We start from the raw sequence: 26,653 nt of genomic DNA, 5'->3' as shown, positions 1-26,653 counted from the left end.
ATCTACTCCCATCAACCCCATGGGACCTCTGAAAGATACTGACTGGTAGCCGTGTTCTTCCTCAGTGTCCCTGGACCTTCCTGGGCCTAGTCAGATGGTGGGTGCTCAGTCTTACATAGTGAATGCCTTCTGACATTCTCTCCCTGAGCCTTGTAATCACATTGTCAAGGTGTGTGTCAAGAAGGTTCTGGCATCTCCACCTCATTGCTATGTACAAGTTTTGTAGCCATCTTCACATACAATTAAGACCAGCTCCAGGGCTTCCCTAGTGGCTCAGTGGTAAAGAACCTGTCTGCCAATGCAGGAGACATGAGTTCAATCTCTGGGTCGGGAAGATCTCATATGCCAGGGAGCAACTAAGCCTGTGCTCTGGAGCCCACATGCCCAACAACTGAAGCCCATGCTCCACAACAAGAGAAGCCACCACAATGAGAGGCCTGCACACCGCAACTAGAGAGTAGCCCCTGCTCGCCACAACTAGAGAAAAGCCCACGCAGCAACCAAGTCCTGGTACAGTCAAAAACAAACAAATAAGTTATTAAAAAAAAAAAAGACCAGCTTCAGGTATCTTCTGGAGAAGGCAATGGCACCCCACTCCAGTACTCTTGCCTGGAAAATCCCATGGACGGAGGAGTCTGGTGGGCTGCAGTCCATGGGGTCGCGAAGAATCGGACACGACTGAGTGACCTCACGTCACTTTTCACTTTCACGCATTGGAGAAAGCAATGGTAACCCACTCCAGTGTTCTTGCCTGGAGAATCCCAGGGACGGGGGAGCCTGGTGGGCTGCCGTCTATGGGGTCGCACAGAGTCAGACACAACTGAAGTGACTTAGCAGCAGCAGCAGCCAGGCATCTTCACTATAATATTAAAGGCCATCTCGCAAGCAAATACCACATGGCAATACATTCTCTCAGGACTTCCCTGGTAGTCCAGTGGTTAGGACTCCACACTTCCAATGCAAGGGGCATGGATTTGGTTCCTGGGAACTAAGATCCTGCATGCTGCATGGCACAGCCAAAAATACACACGTCCTCTCCAAGCTAGCCGTATGTTTTACTCCCCCTGGTCGATCGCCTGGATCCACTGCCACACAGATTCCCTTTGCTCCAGAGGGCACATGTGGACCAGGTCCTGTGATTCCTCGGTGAGTCAGCTGAGCCTCTAGGAGGAGGGGCTGTGTAACCTCTTGCTCAGGTTGTGGTGAGTCCTGATTCTCATTATGGGCCTGGAGACAGTGAGTGGTGATGGAGGCAGATCGCAAGAAAAGCAAATGACATCTTGCGAGGCATCTGCTTCCAGTGAGGTCTGCACACTGTCTCCAGATTCCGGTGACAGGGGGCTGCTTCTGCTGGTCAGGAACACTCCTGGGAATCTGTGGGATCAAGGTTTCCATTTTCATCCACCCAGCACCCCCACCCCAGAGTCCCATGCTTTTCTGAGCGGAGCCTGATTTTGACAGGAGATTTGTCAAAGCTACCCATTCAGCCTCCTTTGGCAGCGTGGGCACCCTTAAAATCAGCTGCTGAGCCTGACTTTTAGCAGTTGGCCCTGAAGCTGCAGGAGATGAGAGTCTCCTTAAAAACTGCCATAATACTCTAGTGGCTTTTACACAATCTTAAGTTGGCTGTGAGCTACTCGAAGCCTATTGGGTTTTTTTTCAAGGTTTCTTATGCTCTTACTAAAAGCCAGCCTATTCTACATTTCTTATAATTATCATTGCCGACATACCATCAAATACTGTGTTCTGTTCTCCAGCTCAATCTCACCTTTCACTTGCACCCCACCCCCAATTAACCCCAGACGAAAACCTCAGTCATTCTGATGCCACTGCATGCCAAGGGTTATTACCACCACCCACTTACCGTGATCAATATTGTCCCTACTGCCGTCAGAACAATAGGAAATCCAGTGTCACAACCCTATCCTTTTGTGGGATCTTAGTTCCCTAACCAGGAACTGAACCCTCACTGGCAGCACGGAGCCTTAACTACAGACAACCAGGAAAGTCCCCATAGTCCTATCCTGAAAGTCTTCTTTTCAGGATCACCCTTGGGACCAACTGTCTTTGGGGGCAAGGGGTGCAGTGTGGCCTTGAGGTGACGTATGGGGCATTGTTTCTGCATGAAGTCAGTTGGAGCCCAGGTGGAGCTGGATCACCATGGAGGGGCTAGGACAGGACAGGTCAAAGACACTGGAGGCTGCGAGGCTCTGATATGGCATTGAGAGATGTCTGCTACAAAGGCTCAGCATAGATTTTCTTTCCAAACTAGGTTTACCCATTTGCATGTATTGATTCGATGTGATGGATAGGTTTAGTTCTCATTCTGGCATCCTGTTTTACGTTACGCTTTCCTCTCTTGAGTGCTCCCTTTGTTTTGCATCTTTTGCTCTGTGGTGGTGTGTATGTGTGTTTTCGTCAGGCTATTCCACTGCATTGGTGGTAATTTAGCATACTATTTCTTCTGGAACCCCCAGACTTTGTCAGGACAAGATGTGTCAGATATTCTAAAATGTGATCTGAGGCATAAAAGCCAAGAATCCACACACACTCTGCCTCCTGGTTTGTTTTACTGTTACATATTTGTGCCCAATGGAAATCCTGATAAATTCTATTTTTGCTTTCCAGCAAAGGATAAAAAGAAATTTGGTGTGTTTATGATTACATGTACAGCTTTAGTGAGAACACTCCCCAAAGTGCTTCCATTTTGAGTAGGGTTTTTTTTGTTGTTGTTGTTGTTTTCCTTTTTTTTTTCTGGCCACTCTGCACAGCTTGTGGGATCTTAGTTCCTCAACCAGGAACTGAACTGAACCCACCAGGCGCACGGCAGAGAGAGCATGGAATCCTAACCACTGGACCACCAGGGAATTCCCTTGATTAGGGTAAATGAGAACTAAATCCTTTGCTTACAATTTTACCTGTCTGCTAAGTGGAAGAATTCTCTTCGCAGCAGCTTCTGGCTCCTTAGTTTTCCACTTTGTTCCCTGACACTCCCCACAGTCGGAGCATGTTTCCCTGTGATGGGACCCCTTGACCTTCTCCCCGGCGTCACCCACTTTATGCTCTATACCAGATGCATCATCACAGAGGGCGGCAGGGCACTCCTACACCAGGATAGCTGTCGAAAACTGAATTATAGGTGGGAAGGACTACAGACCACATAAATTTATTCTACAAAACCCAAACTAGATGTATCTCATGTCAGCTTTCACTCCATTATCTGACATAAGGCAAATAAAAATTTGGGCAAAAGGAGGTAGTGTTCTTAATTGACTACACCAAAATTGCCTTCTTACCTATGAGAACAAAAGCAGATACCCACGTGAACACCTTGTTAGGGAACTTCAAACCCTCCTTAAAAGAGACCATGGAACTGAGGAAGCTTAAACTAGCTCCATGTTGTACCTTGTGCGTGCACAGTTGTGTCCGACTGCTTCCGACCCCATGGACTGTAGCCTGCCAGTGCCTCTGTCCACGGAATTATCCAGGCAAGAATACTGGAGTGGGTTGCCATTTCCTCCTCCAGGGGATCTTTCCAACCCAGGGATTGAACATGAGTCTCCTGAATTGGCAGGTGCATTCCTTACCACTGAGCCACCTCGGAATCCTTATGCTGTACCTCATGGTTTATAATTTAATATAGAGTCACTGATAACCCACATAGTTGTAAGAAAGTTCAACGAAGTTCTTTTTTTCCCCCATGATAACTGATGCTTTTTTAGGAAACAAATATTGGAACTTAAAAAACATTCTTTTTTTCTTGTTCTTTTTGGTTCCCCGTCTTGCTGGTGCCTGGTCAGCTGACTGCTGATGGGATGAAGTCACAGAGCTCAATAAGCAGATTACCCTTCCTAAGAAAGGATTTCCAGCAGTGCAGTCTAATAGGACTTTCTGCAATGATGGAAAGGTTCTTATCAGAACTGTCCTACATGGTAGTCATTGATCACATGTTGCTAGCTTTTAAGCCCTTGAAATGTGGCTAGTGAGACTGAAGAAATGGAACTTTGCATTTTATTTAGGTTTAATTAACTAAAAAATTCAGATGTTCAAGCTGGATTTAGAAGAGGCAGAGGAACCAGAGATCAAATTACGAACATCCCTTAGAACACAGAAAAACCAACAGAATTCCAGAAAAACATCTACTTCTGCTTTATTGACTACACCAAAGCCTTTGACTGTGTAGATCACAACAAACTGTGGAAAATACTTAAAGAGATAGGAATACAAGACCTTACCTGCCTCCTCAGAAATCTGTATGCAGATCAAGAAGCAACAGTTAGAACTGGACATGGAACAACAGACTGGTTCCAAATTGGGAAAGGAGTGTGTCAAGGCGGTATGTTGTCACCTTGCTTTTTTAATTTATATGCAGAGTACATAATGCGAAATGCCAGACTGGATGAAGTACAAGCTGGAATCAAGATTGCTAGGAGAAATATCAGTAACCTCAGATATGCAAATGATACCACCCTTATGGCAGAAAGTGAAAAAGACCTAAAGAGCCTCTTGATGAAAGTGAAAAAGGAGAGTGAAAAAGCTGGTTTAAAACTCAACATTCAAAAAACTAAGATCATGGCATCCGGTCCCATCACTTCACGGCAATAAGATGGGGAAACAATGAAAACAGTGAGAGACTTTATTTTGGGGGGGCTCCAAAATCATTGTAGATGGTGACTGCAGCCATGAAATTAAAAGATGCTTACTCCTTGGAAGAAAAGTCATGACCAACTTAGACAGCATATTAAAAGGCAGAGACATTACTTTGCCAACAAAGGTCCATCTAGTCAAAGTTATGTATGGTTTTTTCCAGTAGCCATGTATGGATGTGAGAGTTGCTCAGAAAGTATGCTCAGAGTATGCTCAGAAAGCTGAGCGCCGAAAAATTGATGCTTTTGAACTGTGGTGTTGGAGAAGACTCTTGAGAGTCCCTTGGACTGCAAGGAGATCCAACCAGTCCATCCTAAAGGAAATCAGTCCTGAATATTCATTGGAAGGACGGATGTTGAAGCTGAAACTCCAATACTTTGGCCACCTAATGCAAAGAACTGACTCATTTGAAAAGACCCTGATTCTGGGAAAGATTGAGAGCAGGAGGAGAAAGGGACAACAAAGGATGAGATGGTTGGATGGCATCACTGATTAGATGGACATGAATTTGAGCAGGCTCCGGGAATTGGTCATGGACAGGGAAGCCTGGCGTGCTACAGTCCATGAGGTTGCAAAGAGTCAGACACGACTGAACGACTGCACTGAACTAAAATTTAAATTTAAATAGCCACATATAGCTAGTGGCTGCCATAAAAGGCCGTGAAGATTTGGAGCCATTTAAGGAAAAAGATGATACAGAAAGGGGAAGGAGGTGGGGGGGGGGGGGGGCGGTATTCTGGCCATGGGGCTGTGACCAACCTGAGAATATTTTGGTTGGTTTGTTTTTTAAATCATTTTATTCAGGTTTGTTTGTTGCCTCTTGGTGCAGCATGTGGTATCTTAATTCCCTGACCAGAATCTGAGTCCCCTGCATTGGAAGCACAGGGTCCTAACCACTGGAGCACCAGGAAGTCCCCAGGTATGACTGACATACAAAAAGTTGTACATATTTAAGGTATACACCTCATGAGCTTGGAGATAAGTACACAGTCATGAAACCATCACTACAAGCTATGCTGTAAACATTGTCATCTCCAAGTTTCCTCAAGTCTTCTTATTATTTTGTAGTGTGTGTGTGTTTGTGAGTGTGTAAGAACATTCTATGTAAGATCTACCCTCAGTTAATGTTTAAGTATATAATACAATATTGTTAACTACAGGCATCTTGTAGTTATAGATCTCCAGGTATTATTCATCTTGTACACCTAAAACACTGTGCCCTTTGACTACTACCTGCCTGTTTCTCCCTCCCCCTTTCAGACCCTGACAGCCTCTCCACTCTCTGCTTCTATGAGTCTGATTATTTTAGATTTCCCATGTAAATGAGATCATGCACTACTTGTCTTTTTGTGCCTGGCTTTTTTCATTCCCAGGTTCATCCATTTTGCGGCAAATGGCAGGCTTTCCTTCTTTTTTCCAACCCAAATAATATTCCATAGTATGCATATACCGCATTTTCCTTTTCCATTCATCCACTGATGGACATTTAGGTTGATTCTACTTTTTGGCTATTGTGAAAGAAACATGGGCATGTGGACATTCCTTTGATGTCTTGATTTCAGTTTCCTTGTGCATATACCCAGAAGTGAGATTGCTGGATCATTTGGTGGTTTTCTTTTTAATTTCATGAGAAACTTCCATAAATGTCTTCCATAGTGGCTGTACCAATTTACATTCCCATCAATGCCATACAAGGGTTCCCTTTTCTTCATATCCTTGCTAAGACTTACCTTTTGTTTTTTTTATAATAGCCATTCTAACAGGTGTGAGGTGATACCTTATTGTGGTTTTGGTTTGCATTTCTCTGATCATTAGTGATACTGAGCTGCTTTTCATACACCTTTTGTCCATCTGTGTGTCTTCTTTGGAGAAATATCTACTTAGTTCATTGACCTATTTTTAAAAATCCTTTCCCTCGACTTTTCTATTGAGTTATGTGAGTTCCTTACATCAACCTGGGGAGTTTTTGTTTTTTCGGTTTGAAAACTGATTTTATTTACCAGCTATGTGATTTTGGTTTAGTGACAAATTTTATTTTTTAAAAAATTTTTATTAGAGTATAGTTGATTTACAATGTTGTGTTAGTTTCAGGTGTACGGCAAAGTGAATCAGTTCACATACACATATAGCCACTCTTTTTGAGATTCTTTTTCTATGCCGGTCATTAGAGTATTGCCTAGAGTTCCCTCTACTCTACAGTAGGTCCTCGCTAGTTATCTATTTTATATATAGCAGTGCACAGCGTGCATGCTTAGTCGCTCAGTAGTGTCAGACACTTTGCGACCTTGTGCACTGTAGGACCCGCCAGGCTCCTCAGTCCATGGAATTCTCCAGGCCAGAATACTGGAGTGTGTTGCAATTTCCTTCTCCAGGGGATCGTCCCAATTCAGGGATCGTCCCAATTCAGGGATCGAATCTCCGTGTCCCGCATTAGCAGGCAGGGTTCTTTACCACTGAGCCACCAGGGAAGTCATTAAACCCTTACAACGCCTCTGATTTGACCCCGTTTTACAGAGTAAGAAGCTCAGAGAGGTTGAGGCACTTGCCCAAGCTCACACAGCACGGATTCCAGCCTTGTTAGGTCAGCTGATCTGACACCCAAGCCTAGGCTCCTTCGTGACAGATCCCAAGAACCCTTCCCTCGGCCATTATAGACCTCACCTGGGCAAAAAGAGCAGGAAGGCACTCTTCACCGAGCCGCCTCAGGGGCCGTTCCCTTTTTCCTATTTCTGCTCTCTGGAAACGCATCCTATCAGAGCTGATCCTATGGGCTCTCTGAGCCTCGATTTGTGCATGTAGGGAGTAGAGGCCTCCCACTAGTAACAAGGACAAGGGAAAGAAAAGAGAAGAGAGTGGCTCTCTCCCTCATCCCACCCCTACCTCCGGGCTAAGGCCCCAGCCCGGTCCTCCAGGAAGCCCACTTCCCACCAAGCAAGGTCCTGCGGACAGGAATGGGGGCTCGGCCCCTTTAAATCCCGCGCGGGAACGCCCGGGGCCGGGCCGCGCAGCCCGGGATCGGCCGCCGGGAATTGCCGGCCTCCGCGCGTCCTCCGGAAGCTTCCCCTCGCGCTGCCCCAGCCCCGCGTGCCCGCTCGGTTCGCCAGCCCTCGAGCGCGCCGCGGCCGTGGGGAGGATGAGCCGCATCTACCACGACAGCGCCCTCCGCAACAAGGCGGTGCGGAGCGCGCGGCTGCCCGGGGCCTGGGACCCCGCCGCCCACCAGCGGTAGGCTCCGCCCGCGTCTCTCCACCGCCTCCCGGCCCGGCCTCCGTCGGCTCGCGAGCATCTGCTTTGAATCCCGGCTCCCTGATTGCGCGCGGGGGTTGGGGTGGGGGTGGGAGGAAAGGCGGGGCTCGCCGAAGACCTCGAGGGCCTCGGGATCGTCTCTCACAGTGCTCCCCTCGGAACGCACCTGGGAGACAGAGATCGGCGTGACGCTCACGGACGGTCGGTCTCGACTCCCAAACGGGTCTCAAAAGGCGGTGCTTACTCACCTCCACCTTTGTCTCCGCCCCGCCCCGCTGACTCCACGCGCCACCACTGGCCCTTGCCTTGTCTTCAGGCCTTTGCACGGGCTGCCCGCCAGCTCCAGCAGGACAGTGTCCTCGGGGACGGGGACAGCGGGTGGGAGCCGGCCTGGAAGGGTTGGGGGAGCGCGAGGCCTGCCCGGAGGCGTGTTGTATCGGGAGGGCCCAGCCCTGCCATCATGGACGCGGAGGTTATGAGAACGAATGGACCATTCCATTTGCAGTGACCAAACCTAAAGTAAGGAGTTTGGGCAAACTCGGGGAGATGGTGAAGGACAGGGAAGCCTGGCGTGCTGCAGTCCATGGGGTCGCCAAAGGTTGGACACGACTTTAGCCACTGAACAACCAACAACCACCACCAAAGAATGAAGGGCTTAAGGGGGGTGGGTAGGGACAGGTAAGGTCCAGGGAGGTTTCATTTCATTCCCATCCCTTCAGTTGCCCCCACCCCTCTCCCATTTCCATGGTTCCAAAGGCGGAAGTCCCTAGGTTCTGCTTTTATGAAAACTGGAATTGGGAAGGGAGGGTCCAGTTCCTCTCAATGAGGGACCCTGTGACCTTGGGCTTCTCAGGAAACTTCTGAGTCTGGGCTTCTCCATTCTAAAAATGGATAAGAAGAACAGAAATATGGAAGTGCTTTAAAACGGGTGTAAAGGGAAGATACTTTATAGCAGCTTAGACCTTACAACCCCACCCCCAAATTTGCTTAAGTAAAAAAGTAAAGTTCTTTATATTTTGTAAACGCTTAATAGTTTACAAGGCACCTTCACGTGTGTAGTCGTCTGTCACCCTCATAGAAGCGAGTGAGGTGGTTGTTACTCTTTGGCGGATTTGAAGACTGAGGCTCTGGTTACAGTAATGCCCTGCAGGTGGGGCCGTTGCACTTGTGGTTCTTTCCTGGGGACGACAGAACCAGTGAAGCCCTCATTCTCTCTCATCCTCAGGGGAGATGGCGTCCTGTTGGAGGGAGAATTGCTCGATGTATCCCGGCACAGCATCTCGGATGCCCATGGCAGGAAGGTAAGGATGTTTCCCAGGGGGCGCCCTCAGGGCACTCACTGGCTTCAGGGTTCCCACCCACTAGGGTACCTCCCTCTGCTTGGCTCTGCCAGTGCCAAGACTTGGGGTCCAGCTCTTTCCTTGTGGGGCTCACAGGACAGGTAGAGGGTTGACTGGGAGATTGGCAACCAAAAGGGGCCACGGATGGAAGGGATCAGTAGGACTGTGCTGGGTGGCAGACAGACCAGGGTTGGGGGTGGGGGGTGGGGACTGGGTTCTTGATGAGAAGACAGACCAGGCCCTAAACCAAAGGGTGTGTTTGGGGCGGGACTGGGAGGGCTGAGAGCAGGACGGGGTGAGGTCAGTGGTTCAGGACTCAAGCTGTGGGTTCTGAGTGGGCTGGAAGGCCGTCTGAAGAGGTCCTGTCTCCTGATGGAACAGAACTAGAATGCTGGGAACTTCTCTGGGTAGGCAGGATGAGTGGCTCTGGGCTGAGGGCCTGGCCCCTCTGCTCTGGTCTGGTGGTTCCCACTGCTTCCAGACCTGATGAACAAGGTCAGAGCAAAGTTACCTGCCTATATACGTGCGAGGTCAACAGTGACCTTCTCCTTTGGGGTACCAGCTGTGTGGCTGGGAAATCATGTGTACCTTGAGTTGTTTGGAGTTGAATTACTTTAAATGTACTGTTGGAGTTTGCTTTCAGAAGGAGCCCGGAAGCAACTCCATTTGCAGGGTGGTGAATATCTTAGCAGGGCTTTCGCATCCTTTTTTTTTTTTTTTTTTTGGTCCACGTATAGCTTATTTTGCAGGGATCTTAGTTCCCCGACCAGGGATCAAACCCGGGTTCCCTGCAGTGGAAGCACGGAGTCCTAACCACTGTGCCGCCAGGGAATTCCCTTGCTCACCTTTTAATGTCCCTGTGTGGCTGGGTGTTCTGAAATGTTGGATTTTTATAAAGCAGGTCACCGGTGTGGACCTGGACATTCGCGTGTGCATGAGTGTGGAGCCCTGAGGTGGGAGGAGGGTTGCTGTATTCTGGGCCTCTATTTCCAGCTCAAATGTGAAGTCTGCCTTGCTGATACCACCTGGGGCTTCAGTCCCACATCCATGCCCTGCTCTTCTTGTCCTGTCAGCCTCCTGGTGTCACGCCCTTTATCATCCCCCATCTCAGGTATCCATGGACACACCTGGCTGGCATTCACCGTTCCCTACTAGCAAGGGTTTCTTTCCTGAGCACTAGTTCTGAAAAGCTCTTTGGAAGAAAAGCTATGACAAACGTAGACAACGTATTAAAAAGCAAAGACATCACTATGCTGACAAAGGTTCGTATTGTCAAAGCTATGGTTTTTCCAGTAGTCGTATATGGATGTGGGAGTTGGATCTTAAAGAAGGCTGAGTGCTGAAGAACTGAGGCTTTCAAACTGTGGTGCTGAAGAAGACTCTTCAGAGTCCCTTGAACTGCAAGGAGATCAAACCAGTCAATCCTAAAGGAAATCAACCCTGAATGTTCACTGGAAGGACTGATGTTCAAGCTGAAGCTCCATAACTTTGGCTACCTGATGCAAAGGGCCAACTCACTGGAAAAGACCCTACTCACTGGAAAAGACCCTGATGCTGGGAAATATTGAGGGTAGGAGTAGAAGGGGGTGACAGTGTGAGATGGTTAGATAGTATCACCAACTCAATGGACATGAGTTTGAGCAAACTCTGGGAGATGGTGAAGGAAGGGAAGCCTGGTGTGCTGCAGTCCATGGGGTTACAAAGAGTCAGACACAACTTAGCAACTGAACAACAAGTTCTGAATCTGTATCCTTCCCACCTTCCAAATAACCTCCCCCACCCCAGATGTACTGACAGATTTATCTCCTTGATCTCTAGACCTGAGCTCAGCAAGTTCCAGAGGCCTGCAGCTACCTGGAGCCAGTTTCTCACCCACACCCCTCGTGAACCCTCAGCTTCCATCTCAGCATTAGTTTCAGGCCAGGAGATGCTTTGCTTCGCCCTCCCTTCCTTAGCATGTGGGTCAGCAGAATGAGCACCCCAGGCTATAACCCCAGCCAGCCTTCCCAGCAGAGCCCAGCAGGAGCTGATGTGGGGCTGGACTGCCCCAGCTGTCCTCTGCAGGCAGGGTGTTCTCCAGTCCCTCTCCAAACCTTCCACCTCATTCCTTGTTCCTAATGACAATCATTACATGCCCCCTACCACCAGCCTGCAAGCCTCCAGTCTCCTCCACCCCTCCCCCAAGTGAGTAATGTTTGGTCCTACCGGTTTCCTACCTTGACCATGTCACACCCTGCCTTCCATGTCCCCACATGGGCCCTTGGAACTCAGCCTGTCCTGATTAAACCTTGCGCCCCCTCTCTTGCCTTCTGGCTGCACCCGGCACCCATCCCCTACTAGTCTGCTGAAAGACATCTGTCATAGTCTAGGTGCTGTTCAGAAACCTTTCAGGATTCCCTCTGGTCCGCCATGTAAAACCCAAATTCCAGATGCCAACTCAAGGCCTGTCTTACATCATCCCCCACGTGCTTCCGCAGCTCAGACTCCCATGAGGCTTCCAAGGCCCCTCCGTTGTTCAGACGTCCACGTGGAACCTTGACTTTTGTTTTCTGTACCTGTCCAGGCCTTTAAAATCCTTCCTACACCCTTCCTCGCACAGTTGCAGGTTTCTCCACACCATGAGAACTTGCTCCCTGTTTGTCCCAGGTGGTGGGTTCCTCTTCTTCAATCTCTGGTTTTTGTTTTGGATTATAGTATTTATTTAAAATTTTCTTGATGTATATTTGACTTACAACGTTGTCGTCTCCTGTTTTGATTAGGACAGTTGGCAGACAGCATGTATCGCACACTTCACGTTTACACTGTGCTTGCTCCTCTGTTCTGTCTTGAATCCTTACAACATGTCTGAAAGTAGACCTTGCATTGTCTCCAGGCAACAGGGGAAACTGAGGCTAAGCGTCACATGCTGCTGCAGAACCCACATTTGTTGGAAGGGTAACAGTGGCAGTCCTCACTTAGAACTCCATTTCAGTGCCCTTTTTGTGGCATCTTGGCTGCTACTACTCCTGCTTCGTGGTATTTGGGGTCCATGGGTTATGGTTTTCTATTCTTTCTGGCTCTGACCGTGTGGAGGCTGTGGGGTTGGGCTCTGAACCTGCCCTCTCATGGACGTGTAGCCATGGTTCATCACGTGTGGCACATGCTCTACTAAACATGTGAATGAATGAATGAATGAATGAATATTGGGAGTGGGGGCCCTGGCCAGCTTGAATATCTTTTGGAGCCAAGGTGGGATTCTAGGGTAGAGAGTGAGGCTGGGGGGTTGCAGCCGGAGCACGTGGGGAGTGTGTGCGTTGTGGGGTGAAGGGAGTGAACAGCCCCTCACTCTCTCTGCTTGGCCCCAGGAGCGCTACTACGTGCTGTATATCCGGCCGAGTCGCATCCATCGCCGTAAGTTCGACCCCAAGGGAAACGAAATTGAGCCCAACTTCAGCGCCACCAGGAAGGTGAACACGGGCTTCCTCATGTCCTCTTACAGTAGGTACCCCCTGCCCTTCCTCCCCAGGGGCCGTCCTTCACTGTGGCCTTCCTTTGCCTCCAGATGTTTTTTAGGCACCAGAAAGTGTCTTCTCAGCATGACTGAAGTCGGCGTCTGGTCTGAGTGCCATCTGGCTGGACTCTCCCTGCCCTCCGTTCACTCAGAGGGTCCCCATTGCCCCACCTCAGTGCTGAGGGCCTGGTGCCTTCCCAGCGTCTCCCGTCTCCTGCAGTCTGGTGGGATCATTCTCCCCACCCCCAAGCTGAGATCAGCAGATTTGGGACTTCCAGGGTAGGCAGTGAGAGGCTGTTGGAACCCTGGCTGAGCCCCTGCGCTCTGCCCAGGCCAGGATAAGCAGGCCAGTAGAGAATCCGAGGACCATCCAAATTTGCTGCTGGTTCCAGCAGACCCCATCCCAGCCAGGGGAGACCTCTGCCTGGTCCCTGGGACGGCAGAATTGTGTGAAGGGCTTGAATCCTGCCTCGTCCGCTGACTAGCTGTGTAACCTTGGGCAAATTACTTAACCTCTCTAAGCCCTAGTTTTCTCATTTGTAAATGGGGACAGTAAAAACACTGATGCCTGCTGAGGGTTCGCAGTGTGCTGGGCCTCATGCTAAGCATTTTATATACACTAGATCTTTCTTTTATACCTCGTGTCAGTCCCATCGGGTAGGTACCATGTTTCACCCTATTTGTCAGGCGCAGAGAGGGTAAGTAGCTTGCCTGTGGTCACACAGCTTGTAAAGCAGATGTGCGCCAGGCAGCCTGGCTCCAGAGCCCTTACCCAGAATCCTCTGCATGCGCTCCTTAATGAGCAGGGGCAGGGCGGGAGTGCGGGTGTTTTTGAGCAGGTAACAACAGTCCGCCCTCAGCTGCCTTCTAAAGAGCCCTCCCAGAGTGCTCGCTGTTAAGTGGTGATGACCACCTCGTGCTGGTGGAAGCCCAGGGGGACAGCTGGCAGAGAGCATTTATTGCACATTCACATTTACACTGCAGAGGTGGAAGCCAAGGGTGACTCAGACAGACTGACGCTCGAGGCGCTGAAGGGGCTGGTGAATAAGCCGGAGCTGCTTGCGCTGACAGACAGCCTCACCCCCGCTGAGACAGTGGCCTTTTGGATGCCCGAGTCAGAGATGGAGGCCATGGAGCTCGAACTCGGGGCTGGGGTACGACTGAAAACTCGAGGCGACAGCCCCTTCCTGGGTGAGCAGTGCAGCCCTCGCTGTGGCCTGATGCCCCTGTATGGCCTGTGGGGGCTCCTGGCTTCCTGCCTGAGGGTCCCCCACCCCTCCTGCTTAGGGCTCACGGAGCAGGTCAGGTCTGGCCTCCCTGCAGACCTGACTTCTTGAGATTGATTCCTCAGTTCCCTGGACAAGTGGCCTGGGGGGCAACAGCCTGGACATTCTGGATCCTGGGGTGCTGCTCACTCCTCTGGTTCCTGTGGGTGACCTCTCCTATCTGAGGTCCCCTCCACGGGCTCCCTGAGCACCCTCAAGCCTAGAGGACCCCAGCAGAAGGGCCGGGCCCCGCTAGGTTTCCACCACATGGAGAGAGGCAAGACAGAATGAGGGAGTTCTGAGGGAAAGGAGGAGAGTATGAGGGAACTCTGAATTTCTGCTTTCAGATTCATTAGCCAAACTCGAGGCTGGAACAGTGACCAAGTGTAATTTCGCTGGAGATGGGAAGACGGGAGCATCCTGGACGGACAACATCATGGCCCAAAAATCTTCGGGGGGGGCTGCAAGCGAGACCCGAGAGCAGGGGGATGGCGCAGAGGATGAAGAGTGGGTAGGTCCAGGGAGAATACCATGGACCAGGCGTTGGTGTGGTTTATCTCTTGGCAGGAGTTTTGTATGGACTAGTTGTGACTGGGTGGTAGGAGAAAGAGACAGCAACTTAACTATACTCCCAGCTTTGGTGGAATTCCTGATGAAGAGCCCCTCAAGGTATGAAGGGACCTTTCTTCCTGGTGGGCCTGAACTGTGCCAATCGACAAGAGAGCCCCACAGATTTATAAAAGTAAGGGACAGAAAAAGGGAGCGCAGAGGGGAATCAAGGAGACTTAATGCCAGGAAGGCTCCAAATATTTCCACTTCAAGTGAATACATTAGCCGTGTTGAGCCGCTGAATGAACATTTCCCCCCAACTCTGTTCTGGGCTTCCTGCCCAGAGTGGCTGGAAGATGGCTGACTTGGACCTTAACAGCTTTTTTGGCTCAAAGGTCAGCCCCCTAGTTGATCCTCAACTGATTCACAGTTGATTTGGTTTTTGAGCTGTATTTCACCCAAAGATTTGAATTGGTGTCAAAAGACTCCCAAATTGAACATTTAAAACCAAGTCTCAGAAAAACGGGCTATCTAGCTGATAAAGTGAAGACATTCGCCAGAGAAAACAGGAGCAGATAGAGAAAATGAATTCCCTTTTGTCTTAATAAAGCGAGTCTTAGACTATCAAATAATGGGAATTGCCAAGCTGGCTCCCTGGGCCAACGCTAATGAGATGAGGCCAAGGCAGGTAGCCGAGGGCTTGACCAGTACCACTCGATCGAACACTTGTTTGATGACAATAGAAGACGTTTATGAAATATACTGTTCATCTCTCTTTACCTCTAGGATGACTGAGGTCAAGGAGAGATGGGGTACCTCCAGGACCCACTGGCACCATTGAGCATTTCTTCCATCAGCTTTCACTCTGGAGCTCAGGGGACCAGGTCCACCAAGCCTTACCTGGTTCTTCCCTACAGCCGCAGTGGAATATACTCTTCAAACAAGCTCTGCTAAAATCAAATCTAAGGCCCCGATGTTAGCCGTGGGGTGCGAGGCTGTGGCTCGTGGAGGGTCCCTCCCTGGATGTGAGTCTAGCCTTCCCCAGACATTTTCATGGTGGCTCTTGCCCTGAGCGGCAGCCTTGTTTGTGGAGGCAGGCAGGGGGCGAGCGCCCCTGGGGCAATCAGAAGATCTGGACTTGCTGCAGAACTGGGGGGAATCCCTCATCTGTACGCAGAATGGCTCCGAGAAGTTAGCGGGGCCGCCTCCTTCTGTCCTATTTCCTGCTTTCCTCCTGCAGCTGCCCTCCTCCCTGGTCCTCTGTGTTGGGGGCCTCTGCCCTCCTGCTCAAGCCTCCTTTTCCCTCGTGCCCTTCTCGGCCCCCAGAACTGCCAGTTCTTTTTCTTCCTCTGGTTCTCTGCTACCTTGGAGGTTCCTGTCTCCCGACCTCCCTTGGCTGTTTTCCTGGGGATGATCTTTTTACAGAGGCTGAGCTCGTTCATAGGTATGGCCAGCTGGTCTCCTTCTCTCTGACTCCCTCCACCAGGCCACAGGCCACATTTTGGATAACACCTTTTTTTCTTGTTTTGTACCTTGAGAATTTTTTATGAATGAGTAAAATTTTAGGAAAGGATTCCTCTACACTGACTGTTTTATTATTAGGTATAAACTGAGCAACCTCCCTATAAAAAGACAGCCATATCTTTTTTTTTTTTGGCCATACCACGCAGCATGTGGGATCTTAGTGCCCCGACCAGGGATCGAACTAACATCCTCTACATTGGAAGCTCAGAATCTTAACCACTGGACCATCAGAGCAGTTCTAAAAGCCATATGCTTTTGATCATGAACATTATCTTGTGGGGTAATGTGCCCACATCCACATAGATGAAGAGATCAGGTGTTGAAATCTACATATCCTAAGAATGGGTAGGGACTTAGAATGTAGATCCTGCTTGCCTTAGGGAAAAGGGGGTGGTGGTAAACTAACGCAGTCCCCTAATGGATCAAACACAACACTAGATGCTTTCCGTAATGATAATTATAGTCACTGACTGCAGAGGGCCTCTTGGTTCTAGTACTTGTGCCAAGCACTTGTCTTACTTGTTACAACCATCCCAAGAGGCACAAGTGATTATTATCTCCATTTTTTTTCATATGGTTTTCATGGTTGAGGTCCCAGCATGTATTATCATGGTTCAACCTGTCATTTGCCTTCCTGTATATCTGAGCCTGGGCTCAACAATATGGCTGTGAGGTTTGGGATTAACACTTCATTTAGACTGACTGAAGTTACAGGTGGCTGGAGCGTTCCTGGGTCTCTTCTGTTCTTGCTGCCCTTGTCTCAGTTCACATCTTGTTCTCTCATTCCGGCTACTGTAGAAGCCGCTTCCCTAGTGTCCTGTGCCTGAATGGGGCTGCCTCACCGTTGAGCATGCTGAGACCTCAAGCATGCAGTGGCCAGGGAGGGCTTGAACAGGAGGAGGACTGGGGACACTGACTTGGGGAGAGGCACCCAGGGAGGGCATCCTGCTGCCCAAAGGGTAGGGCAAACTTCTGTGGGCGGGCCACCATCCTAAATAAGCAGGCACAGTGGGTCAATCAGGGAAGCCGGGGGCAACAGCTAGGCTCCGGGGTCTCAGCAGGCTGGGGACAGGCTCCTGGAAGGAAAAGGCCATCATGGCTGGAGCTCTGAGAGTGATGGGAGTGGAACTGCGTTGGAGGAGAGGCTGGAGGTCAGGCATGGCATCTTCAGCATGTTAAGTGTTGATGTTTTGGGACTTTATCCTTAATATCTTGGAAGCCAGTGATCCCAGGGAGAGTAATATGATCTGATTTGTGTATTTCAAAGATTGCTTGACTGCAGAGGAACTGAAGGGAATGAGCCCAGATAGGAGATTGCTGCCGTGGCGGGGGTGAGAGCCTAGAGTGATCTGGTCTATAGCAGCAGCAGGGGAGATGGGAAGATATTTAGGCAGGCAGGTGGAAAGGGACTTTGCAGCAAGAGAAAAGGACCTACAAAGCCATGGAGATAGGGGAGTGGCCTGACCTTGGAATATACAATCTCTGTACATGGTTACTGCACTATTATACCAACACATAAAATTTGATAATCCTTTTTCAACTGATGTTATATAACCATTGTCTATATTGTTACATAGTCTTCATACCATTGTTTTTAAGATTGATTGCCTTAATGAAGAGCCCCTGGAGGAGGTCATGGCAACCCACTCCAGTATTCTTGCCTGGAGAATCTTATGGACAGAGGAGCCTGGACAGGACTGAAGCAACTAAATAGCAGAAGCAGCCTTAATAGTTCTGTCATTTTCCAAAATTTGGGTAATTAACTGATCCCTATTTGGAGCTGTGTCAAAAACTATTTTAAGCTACATAGTTCTCTCACCTGTCTACCCCTCCCCCCTGACTATATTTTGGGAGTTATTTCCTTAGGGATGGATTCCCAGGAGTTAGATTACTGGAAATCTAGGAATTCTTTGTAAAGATCTTGTCATATTGCCAGATTGCTTTACTAAATTATCTCACCAGCAAGGCAGAAAAGGACTATTTTCATGCTACTCTTGGCAGATTTGGATGTGATAATATTTTAACAATTGATATTGACAAGGTGAAAATAATACTTTAATTTTAAAGTTAATACTTTAATTTTAATTAGCCTTTTCCCCCATGAATAGTGAGCTTAAATATATTTTTCATCTTTGTTTCCTAGATGTATATCCTTGTTTGTTATTCAGTCCCTTTGCCCATTTATTACTGAGGGGGAAGGTCTTTTGGGTTGGTCAGTTATATTTTAAATATAACCATTTTCCATATTTTAAAAACTTTTCTATTAAAAATTGATTTACAAACATAAAAATTTTATATGTTAATAGCTATGCTGATGCTGCTGTTTAGTTGCTAAGTCATGTCCAACTCTCTTCGACCTCATGGACTGTAGTCCGCCAGGCTCCTCTGTCCATGGAATTTCCCAGGCAAGAATATTGGAGTGGATTGCCATTTTTAGCCCCGGGGGCATCTTCCCCACCCAGGGATCAAACCTGCCTCTCCTGCTTGGCAGGTGGATTCTTAACCTCTAGCCACCAGGCAAGCCCTTTGGGGTATATACTTACAGTCTTTTACAAAAAGTACGGTGTCCCTTATATACTTCGTGTAATCTTTCCACTTACAGCTATAACATGAACATTTCCCTAGACCATAAACCTTTCACAACATGATTTTTTATAACTTTAATATTTCTCATATGCACGTGGATCAACGCATTTAACCAATTTCTCATTTGAATAATGAGTTGTTGCTTCCCATTTCCCCAGAAATAAGACTGCTGAGATGCACGTTCCTGAGGCTAAATCTTTTCACACATCCACAGTCGTTTTATTATAAATTCTAAGCTGCAAATGCTGGGTCTAATGTTCAATATATTTTAAAGGTTTTTTTATACATACCGTCAACTGTCCTTTGGGCAGGTAATTCCCATTTGCAGCTCTATCTGCAACATAAGGACGTGCTCCACTCACCCCCCACTAAGGTATTAAAATACAAACCCTACCAATTTGGGGTCGCAGGTACCTTTTAAAAGGAATTGCATTAAAGATCCCTAGATCCCTTAATTCCACCATTCGCTATCTACCATGGAGAGACAGTCCTTTTGCACGAGGAGGCACATATATAATTCACTACGGCACTGTTTGTAATACTAAGAAGTAAAGATGTTCCCTAATTTTCGGAACGTTCTGCAGTGTCAACCGAAAGGCATGACCGTGTGTATTAACGCAGACCACGATAAAGGCGGGTCTTCACCTGGGAGCGCGGCTGCTTTTGCGGTTTCTGCTTCTTCATCCCATCCTTTTCCGACGGACTCGGCTTTGCGCGGGGCCGGGATTCTGCGGAAAGCAGTCGTTCTAGACAAAGGGCAGACAGCCGGGTTCGTGTCCTGGCCAGGCCCTGAGTGGGCAACCAACGCCAGCCGAGATGACGGCCTTCCCCAACCTCAGTGTCCGCAGCAGCCTTTCCCCCGCCAGCAAGCCACCCACCCACCCGACAGAGCTTTCCTCCAAGGCTTGCCGGGAAGCCGGACTCTTCGTGGTCAGGCCTCTGGGCGCCAGGACATGTTTCCGGGGACCACTCGCAGCTGCGCACCAGCCGGAAGCGTCCTTGTTGTGGCGGAAGGAGGCTCTCTGGAAGCAGACGGTGGTGAAAGGAGCGTGGCAGGCAAAGATGATTCAGGCGATTCTGGTTTTCAATAACCACGGGAAGCCGCGGCTGGTCCGCTTCTACCAGCGTTTCGTGAGTGCGCAGCTTCGTCACGTCTTTTCAGGGCGCCTGCGCCCCGTTCGCTTTCTTTGGGCCGCACGGCGCCCGCTGGCAGCGCCCGCAGACCTCGGGGTCCGGCAGCATGAGTGACCCCAGACTCAGCCTTCCGAAGGCGGGAAGTCCCGGAAGGACTCCTCCAGTCTCAGGCCTTGGGTCCCACGCGACTCTTGACTGGCTCTTTCCTCCCTCTTCCTGGACCCCGGCATTTCTCTGCCATTCTGGGACACTTCTCCCAGAGTCTCCGGGCACTTTAAATGGTGGTGGGGGTGTGCCTCCTTGGCAGCTTGAACGAAGTCTTACTAATCTTGTTGGTCGCTAAACGACCTGTTTCCCGAGGAGGAAGAATATACAGCTTTTTAATGGTTTTGCTTTAGCCAGAGGATTTGAAAAATGCTTTCTTGGAATTGTTTTACTTCAGTGTAGGCTAGGAGTGCCCAGGGACTAGACGTCTTTCATTCTGTATAATTGAAGAAAGTTTCAAAGTGGGAAATATTGAGAAATTATAAATCCTGCCGCGTGAGGGCTCAGTGAGTGATAATGCAAGTTCGAATTTTACAAAGACGTTCCTCTGAAAAAATAAGCATCATTATTTGCCTCCTGCACCCCGACGTTTTATTTCTTCGTGGCTAGGTTTCAAAATGTTACATACATAATTGGTGGACTGAGAAAACCATAAAGGGGAAAGTGTCAGAAAACTTACGTTCAGGCCTCAGCAACAACCTTTTTTTTTTTTTTTTAACCCTTATGTTAATAAATCTCTTTCAGACTTTATTGCCTCGTGTTAAATAGAATGAATAGAAATGAAAGAAATTTCTGGGGGTACCTTTTAAATAGAATTTTTAGCTTGGTTACATTTTATTAAATCATATCGATTTATATTAACATTCAGTGACACTATTCAGTTTGCATTTGTGTGTGAATTTTTCTCAGGTTTTTAAAAGTGGTATTGTGATATGTTACATACCGTACAGTTCACCTTCTAAAAATATACAGTGGAATGGTTTTTAGTACTTTAAAAGTTATGCAACCACCACAATTTCAGAATATTTTTATTATCCCCAAAAGGAATCCCTACCCATTAGCAATTATTCTGTATTTCCTCCTCAGTTCCCCTAGTCTTAGACAACCAATGATCCATTTTCTCTGTAAATTTGTCTGTTCTGGACATTTCATGTAAAATGGAGTCATACAATATGTGGTCTTTTATTACTGACTTCTTTCTTTTAGTATAGCGTTTTCAAGGTTCATCCATGTTGTAGTGTTACCAGTTCTATATTCCTTTTTATTGCCAAGTTACATTCCTTAGATAGGTTTCCCAGGTGGTGCTGGTGATAAAGAACCTGCCTGCCGATTCAGGAGACAAAAAAGACCTGGGTTCAGTGACTGGGTGGGGCAGATCCCCTGGAGGAGGAAATGGCAACCCACTCCAGTATTCTTGCCTGGAGAATCCCATGGACAGAGGAACCTAGTGGGCTACAGTCCCCAGGGTAGTAATGAGTCAGACGCTAGTAAAGTGACTTGGCACATATTCCATTGAGTGGATCTATCACATTTTGATTACCCATTCATCAGATGCTGTTTCTACCCCTGGCTCTTGTGAATAATGCTGCTATAAACATTCCTGTATAAGCTTTTTGTGTGAGTGTGTATTTTCATTTCTCTTGGGTATGTATCTCGGAGTAGAATTGCTGAGTCACATAGTGACTTTGTAGTTGTCATTTGGATGAACTGCCAAACTGGTTTCTAAAGTGGCTATGACATTTTACATCCCTATCAACAATATATAAGAAATACAGCTTGGAACTTCCCTGATGGTCGAGAGGTTGAGAATCCACCTTCCAATGCAGGGGACTCAGGTTGAATCCTTGATTGGGGATCTGAGATCCCATGTGCCCTGGGGCAACTAAGCCAATGCCGCAACTACTGAGCCTGTGTGCTGCGACTAAGACTCAACGCAGCCAAAAATAAATATTTTTTTAAATTCTAATTTTTCTACCTCTCTGTCAACATTTTCTATTATCTTTTTGATTAAAGATATTTTAGTAGGTGTTAAGTGGATTCTCCTTGTGGTTTTGTTTTTTTCCTACTGACTGATTTTTTCGTGCCCTTACTGACATCTATCTGTATATCTTCCCTGGAGAGCGTAGGATTTTTAAGAACTAAATTAGCTCCTGAGTGAAAATAACCTTGGAAACTGCAAAGTACTAAGAGATATGAGGGATTATGAAAATCACTGAGAGATGTAAGCAATTGGTAATTCGCTATTTTGTTGAATTAGAAATTAGGTAGCCTCACCATTTCATACTGTTTACCCACTGACTACCATCACTTCCCGGTAAAGTCAGATAAAAGGCTTTAGTTTTCAAGATTTTTTTTTTTGGTTTAAAAATGCCAGTGCTTAGCATGATTTGTATTTCTGGGTACACAGAGTTAAGCCTTTACAGCATCCTGGCATCTGTAAACTTTGTGAGTTCTTTTAAATGGAAACCAGAAAATAGTGATTGATTTCCTTAAACTTACAGTGACCAGTTATTAGCAAGTTTTTTTTATTTATCCATTCATTAAATATGGAATGCCACTGTGCACCTGTGTAAGTCTAAAGTTATGAAAAGTACTTGCTCCACAATGATGTTTTTCCTCTTTTTTCTTCTGTTTCTTTTAAATAACCACTTCTAGCCTAAATTCAGTGCTATATAGGGAAAGAGGTTAATGTTACTTGAGTTTATTTTCTGACTCTGAGGGTAAGTCCAATCTGAGGGTTTTCTTAAGCTTTGCTGCTCAAAATGGTTCTCAGATCAGTAACGTTCTTATTACCTGGAAACTTGTTAGAACTGCAGTCTCAGGACCTACCCCAGACCTACTAAATTAGTCTGCATTTTAACAGTATTTCCAGGTGATTCATTATTCAAACTCACTGAGTTGTTGTTGTTGTTGTTGCTTTTTTTTGGCTGAGACACCTCACTTGAGGTATCTTACTGCTCCCACCAGATTCACCTGTGTCCTTAGCAGTGAAAGCGCAGAGTCCTAACCATTGGACCGCTGGGGAAATCCCATTATACATTGAGATTTGAGAGCACTGGTCTAGGGCTTTTAATTTTTTCTTTTTGGCCGATGGACATATGGGATCTTAGTTCCCTAACCAGGGATTTGAATTCACACCTCTAGCAGTGGACGTGCAGAGTCTTAACCACAAGACTGCCAGGGAAGTCCCTGTTTTTGTTTTAAAGACTGATTTCTCCCTCTCCATATCCTTTTTTTTTTTTAAAACATACTTAATATGAACCTCATATGTATAAATAGAAATTAAATGTGGGTCATCAAGAGATCCCATCACATTTGAACTTTCTGGTGTGTAGTAAGTGAATAGTAAGTGAAAAAAGGTATTTATAGATCTGCAATTGTTCAGGATTCAAATCTCTCAATAGAATATTTTCTGCTTTCTCAATAGTACTTTGTTGGTCACACAGCATCTTATATATAATGTCTGTATTACTGGTACTCAGTTCAGTTCAGTCACTCAGTTGTTTCCGACTGCAACCCCTTGGACTACAGCACGCCAGGCTTCCCTGCCCATCACCAGCTCAGAGCTTGCTCAAATTCATGCCCATCAAGTCGGTGACGCCATCCAGCCATCTCATCCTCTGTCGTCCCCTTCTCCTCCTGCCTTCAGTCTTTCCCAGCATTAGGGTCTTTTCCAGTGAGTCAGTTCTTCACATCAGGTGGCCAAAGTATTGGAGTTTCAGCTTCAGCATCAGTCCTTTCACTGAATATTCAGGACTGATTTCCTTCAGGATTGACTGATCTGATCTCCTTGCAGTCCAAGGGACTCTAATGCAGGTTTTTAAAACATGTACATGATTACATCTTGACTTCCTTACAGTGGTAGATTTATTGACATATGTTATTTGTCCTGGCATAGATGTTTTCTAGGGTAATATAAAATATTTCAGGACTGTGCCTTCTAGGTATTCTTTAACCTTTTATGTGAATTCTTTGACCTTGTATGAGAAATATCAGCTCACCTAGCAGGACAGTAATGGTTAGAGACTAGATATCTAGGTAAATATACCCTATTTTATTTCCTGTAACAGAGCCTTTTCCATTTTCTATAGATTCTCCTTTTATTTTTTCCTCTACTCATCATTTCTGTCCTTTCAGGAGACTGGTACCAAATGTTCAGATCATTCCTATTTGGAAGCACTTGGCTTCCTGTCTGTCCTCTTTGATGGGATATAGTTTTTCAGGTTTTTCCACTGACTCACTATTTCTTTTATTCCATAGCCAGAAGAAATTCAGCAGCAGATTGTTCGAGAGACCTTTCATTTAGTTCTCAAACGGGATGACAACATCTGTAACTTCTTGGAGGGTGGAAGGTAAATCATCAGTTTTCTCCCCATATATCCACTTTTGGGTGCCCGTCATCATGCCATTGTTGCTTCCTCAGGCAGTGCTTAAGTGTTGGGTGAGTATCTGATGCAGTTGAGCTGAGCTAAGCATAGTCTGCTCAGGGAGAGACTCAGCTCTGTTTGGGAAGCTATTAAATGATTGTGCTTCGGATATTTAAATGTTTGGTTCCTGGGAGGATGGGTAGAAGAAAAAATGAAGTAAAATGGCTTTAAGCACCTCTGCCAAATTTGGTTGCCCTTCACCTGGTGGAAATGGCCTATTGTTTGGCCTACCCTCCCTCTTTCATTTGGGCCCATTTTCATTCCTTGGCACAGAGTTTGTCTTTGATATGTTCAATTCAGATACAAGTTTTTAAATGTTTCCCATCTTCTGCAGTTTGATTGGTGGCTCTGACTACAAACTGATTTATCGGCATTATGCTACCCTCTACTTTGTGTTTTGTGTGGATTCCTCAGAGAGTGAACTTGGGATCTTGGACCTTATCCAGGTATGTGTAGCACATAATGATAGTAGCCACTTCAGAGAGTTTGGTATGGATTTTTAGTAGCTAAAAATCTGTAGTAGCTAAAAATTTTTGATCTGTATGTAGATCCTTTAGTCAGTCTCTTTATTGATACTGGTAAACATTGCTGCATGTCCACCAGGTGGTGCTATGAGAAAGCTCCTTAGCAATCCTCAACCATTCTTAGCGCTTTTAGGTTCTTTGCTTCTCCAGCTCTCTCACTGCCCTTGGTTTTCTTGAGTCTGACACCAATTCCTATATGTATACTCCCCCCACCCCGCACCTGAAGCAGGTAACTCAGCTCTCCATGGACACTCACCAGGGGTCCCACAAATTTACTCAATTCTGACACTTATCTACCTGAAGGTGGATACCGATGTCAGGTCCGGGTTGTCTGTCACCTGTGCATTTGACTGACAGCCTGTAGATTGAATATGCCCAAGATTGCCTCCCCACATGATTTCCTTCTCAGGTTCAGTTAATTTGCTAGAGTGGCTCACAGAACTTTATTATAGAGAAACATTTTACTCTCTCCTAGCTTACTGTGAAAGGATATAACTTAGGAACAGTCAGATGGAAGAGATGCATAGTACAAGGTAGGGGAAAAGGGCATGGAGCTTCTGTGCCCTCTCCTGGCACGCCACTCTCCTCAAATCTCCACGTTTACTCACCTAGAAGCTCTCTGAAACCTGTCCCTTTTGGGTTTTATGGAGGCCTCTTTACATAGACATGATTGATTGAGTCTGCATGCCCTCTCCCCTCCCAGAGATCAGTAAGTGGGACTCAAAGTTTCCAGTCATACAGTTGGTTCCCATGGCAACCAGCCCCCATTCATTGGTGCTTTCCAAAAGTTAACCTTATTAGCAGAACAAGACAACCCCGTCACTTTGGAAATTCCAAGGTTTTTAGGAGCCAGCAACAAGGATGGATACCAAATACTTGTCATTATAAATTATACTATCATGTCATGTTTTGAAATTTTTTTTCAAGTATCAAACCAAATGATATTTTAGAATACATACTTTATATTTTCACTTGTAAGTCTAGCCTGAAACAAAGGAACTTGATATTTTGTCTAATATGTACAGTTTTGACATAGGTAAACATGATTTTTTTAGGCTTTTTGAAATTTGGAAATGGCTTACTGATTTGTTTTCATTACTTTCATAGAAATTGAGGTATGTGGGACCCTATACTCGGAACCATTAATTAGGACAATTCCATTATTTGGTACATTATATTCTAGATAGACTTTGTGTGACTTCAACAATTCACTTAAGTTGAAAGCAGTCAAAAAGAGCTTGTGTAAAACCTAATAACACCAGTTATAGAAAACTCTAGCTATAAAATATAAACTTTACTTATTTACAACTGTATTTTGTTTTGTTAAGAAAAAATTAAAGAAGCTAAATTTAATAAACTTTAGGATAAAGAAATGGAAATTTTGAGTGTGTATTTTTATTTTACATATACTATTCTCTTCCAAAAAGTTATATTCTTGGATATAGCAACTTTTCATTTTATTTATATATTTTACCCATTCACATCGAGAAAATGATTTAGTATTAGTTTAAAATTTTCATATATCATATTCACTTATCATGTATAGAAGTATAAATAAATACTGGAAACAGCCAAAAAGACTCATCTCTATGGTAATTTTAAATGCTTTCTTAACACCCGAGTCAGATTGGATATTGAGAGTCAATGTGGTATAATGGAAAGAGCTCAAGATCTAGAATCAGAAAACCTGGGTTTGAGTCATGGATCCACCATCTGATATAGAAATCTTAGGTTGTAAAAATGGAAACAGACTTGCAGAGAACAAGTGGATGGTTGTTAGGGAAGGACAATAGAGGGAGGGCAGCACAGATAGAGAGGACTAAGAGTACAGACCTCTGGATGTAAAACAGATGAGCCAGGGATGTAATATACAACT

At 46.5% G+C, this 26,653-nt stretch overlaps 2 protein-coding genes across 6 annotated transcripts in view; both read left to right on the top strand.

Moving 5' to 3' along the window:
- Window positions 1-7,656: 7,656 nt before the first annotated feature.
- On the top strand, window positions 7,657-16,110 carry ARPIN (actin related protein 2/3 complex inhibitor). 5 transcript variants are annotated; one of them, XM_065906923.1, is made up of 7 exons: window positions 7,734-7,872; window positions 9,119-9,194; window positions 10,345-10,495; window positions 12,578-12,710; window positions 13,708-13,914; window positions 14,336-14,499; window positions 15,324-16,110. In XM_065906923.1, exons 2-7 carry the CDS (start codon window positions 9,124-9,126, stop codon window positions 15,330-15,332), a joined length of 735 nt encoding a protein of 244 aa, XP_065762995.1. In that variant the 5' UTR covers window positions 7,734-7,872; window positions 9,119-9,123; the 3' UTR covers window positions 15,333-16,110. The 5 variants fall into 5 exon arrangements, with proteins under 5 accessions (XP_065762997.1, XP_065762995.1, XP_065762996.1 ...); XM_065906924.1 differs by lacking the exon at window positions 7,734-7,872 and adding an exon at window positions 8,115-8,412; XM_065906925.1 differs by lacking the exon at window positions 10,345-10,495 and having other exon boundaries at window positions 7,657-7,872.
- Window positions 16,111-19,321: 3,211 nt separating this feature from the next.
- The window catches only part of AP3S2 (adaptor related protein complex 3 subunit sigma 2), a 44,570-nt gene continuing 37,238 nt past the window's right edge, over window positions 19,322-26,653 (top strand). The window contains exons 1-3 of the mRNA XM_065906921.1: window positions 19,322-19,778; window positions 24,087-24,178; window positions 24,588-24,699. Coding sequence (XP_065762993.1) covers window positions 19,464-19,778; window positions 24,087-24,178; window positions 24,588-24,699 — 519 coding nt within the window. The 5' untranslated portion in view covers window positions 19,322-19,463. The remainder of the gene's footprint in view (window positions 19,779-24,086; window positions 24,179-24,587; window positions 24,700-26,653) is intronic.

This window comes from Muntiacus reevesi, chromosome 15 (assembly GCF_963930625.1).
Source record: "Muntiacus reevesi chromosome 15, mMunRee1.1, whole genome shotgun sequence".
NCBI classification, from domain to species: domain Eukaryota; kingdom Metazoa; phylum Chordata; class Mammalia; order Artiodactyla; family Cervidae; genus Muntiacus; species Muntiacus reevesi.
Note: the sequence above shows the minus strand (reverse complement) of the source record. Positions and strands in the feature narration are given on the sequence as shown.

Excerpts from the sequence above, each read along its gene's own strand:
- ARPIN (XM_065906923.1), top strand. The coding sequence starts at position 9,124 with ATGGCGTCCTGTTGGAGGGAGAATTGCTCGATGTATCCCGGCACAGCA. Across the intron at positions 9,195-10,344 it reads CGGATGCCCATGGCAGGAAG|GTATCCATGGACACACCTGG; the intron begins GTAAGGATGTTT and ends CCCCCATCTCAG. Across the intron at positions 13,915-14,335 it reads AGGCGACAGCCCCTTCCTGG|ATTCATTAGCCAAACTCGAG; the intron begins GTGAGCAGTGCA and ends TTCTGCTTTCAG.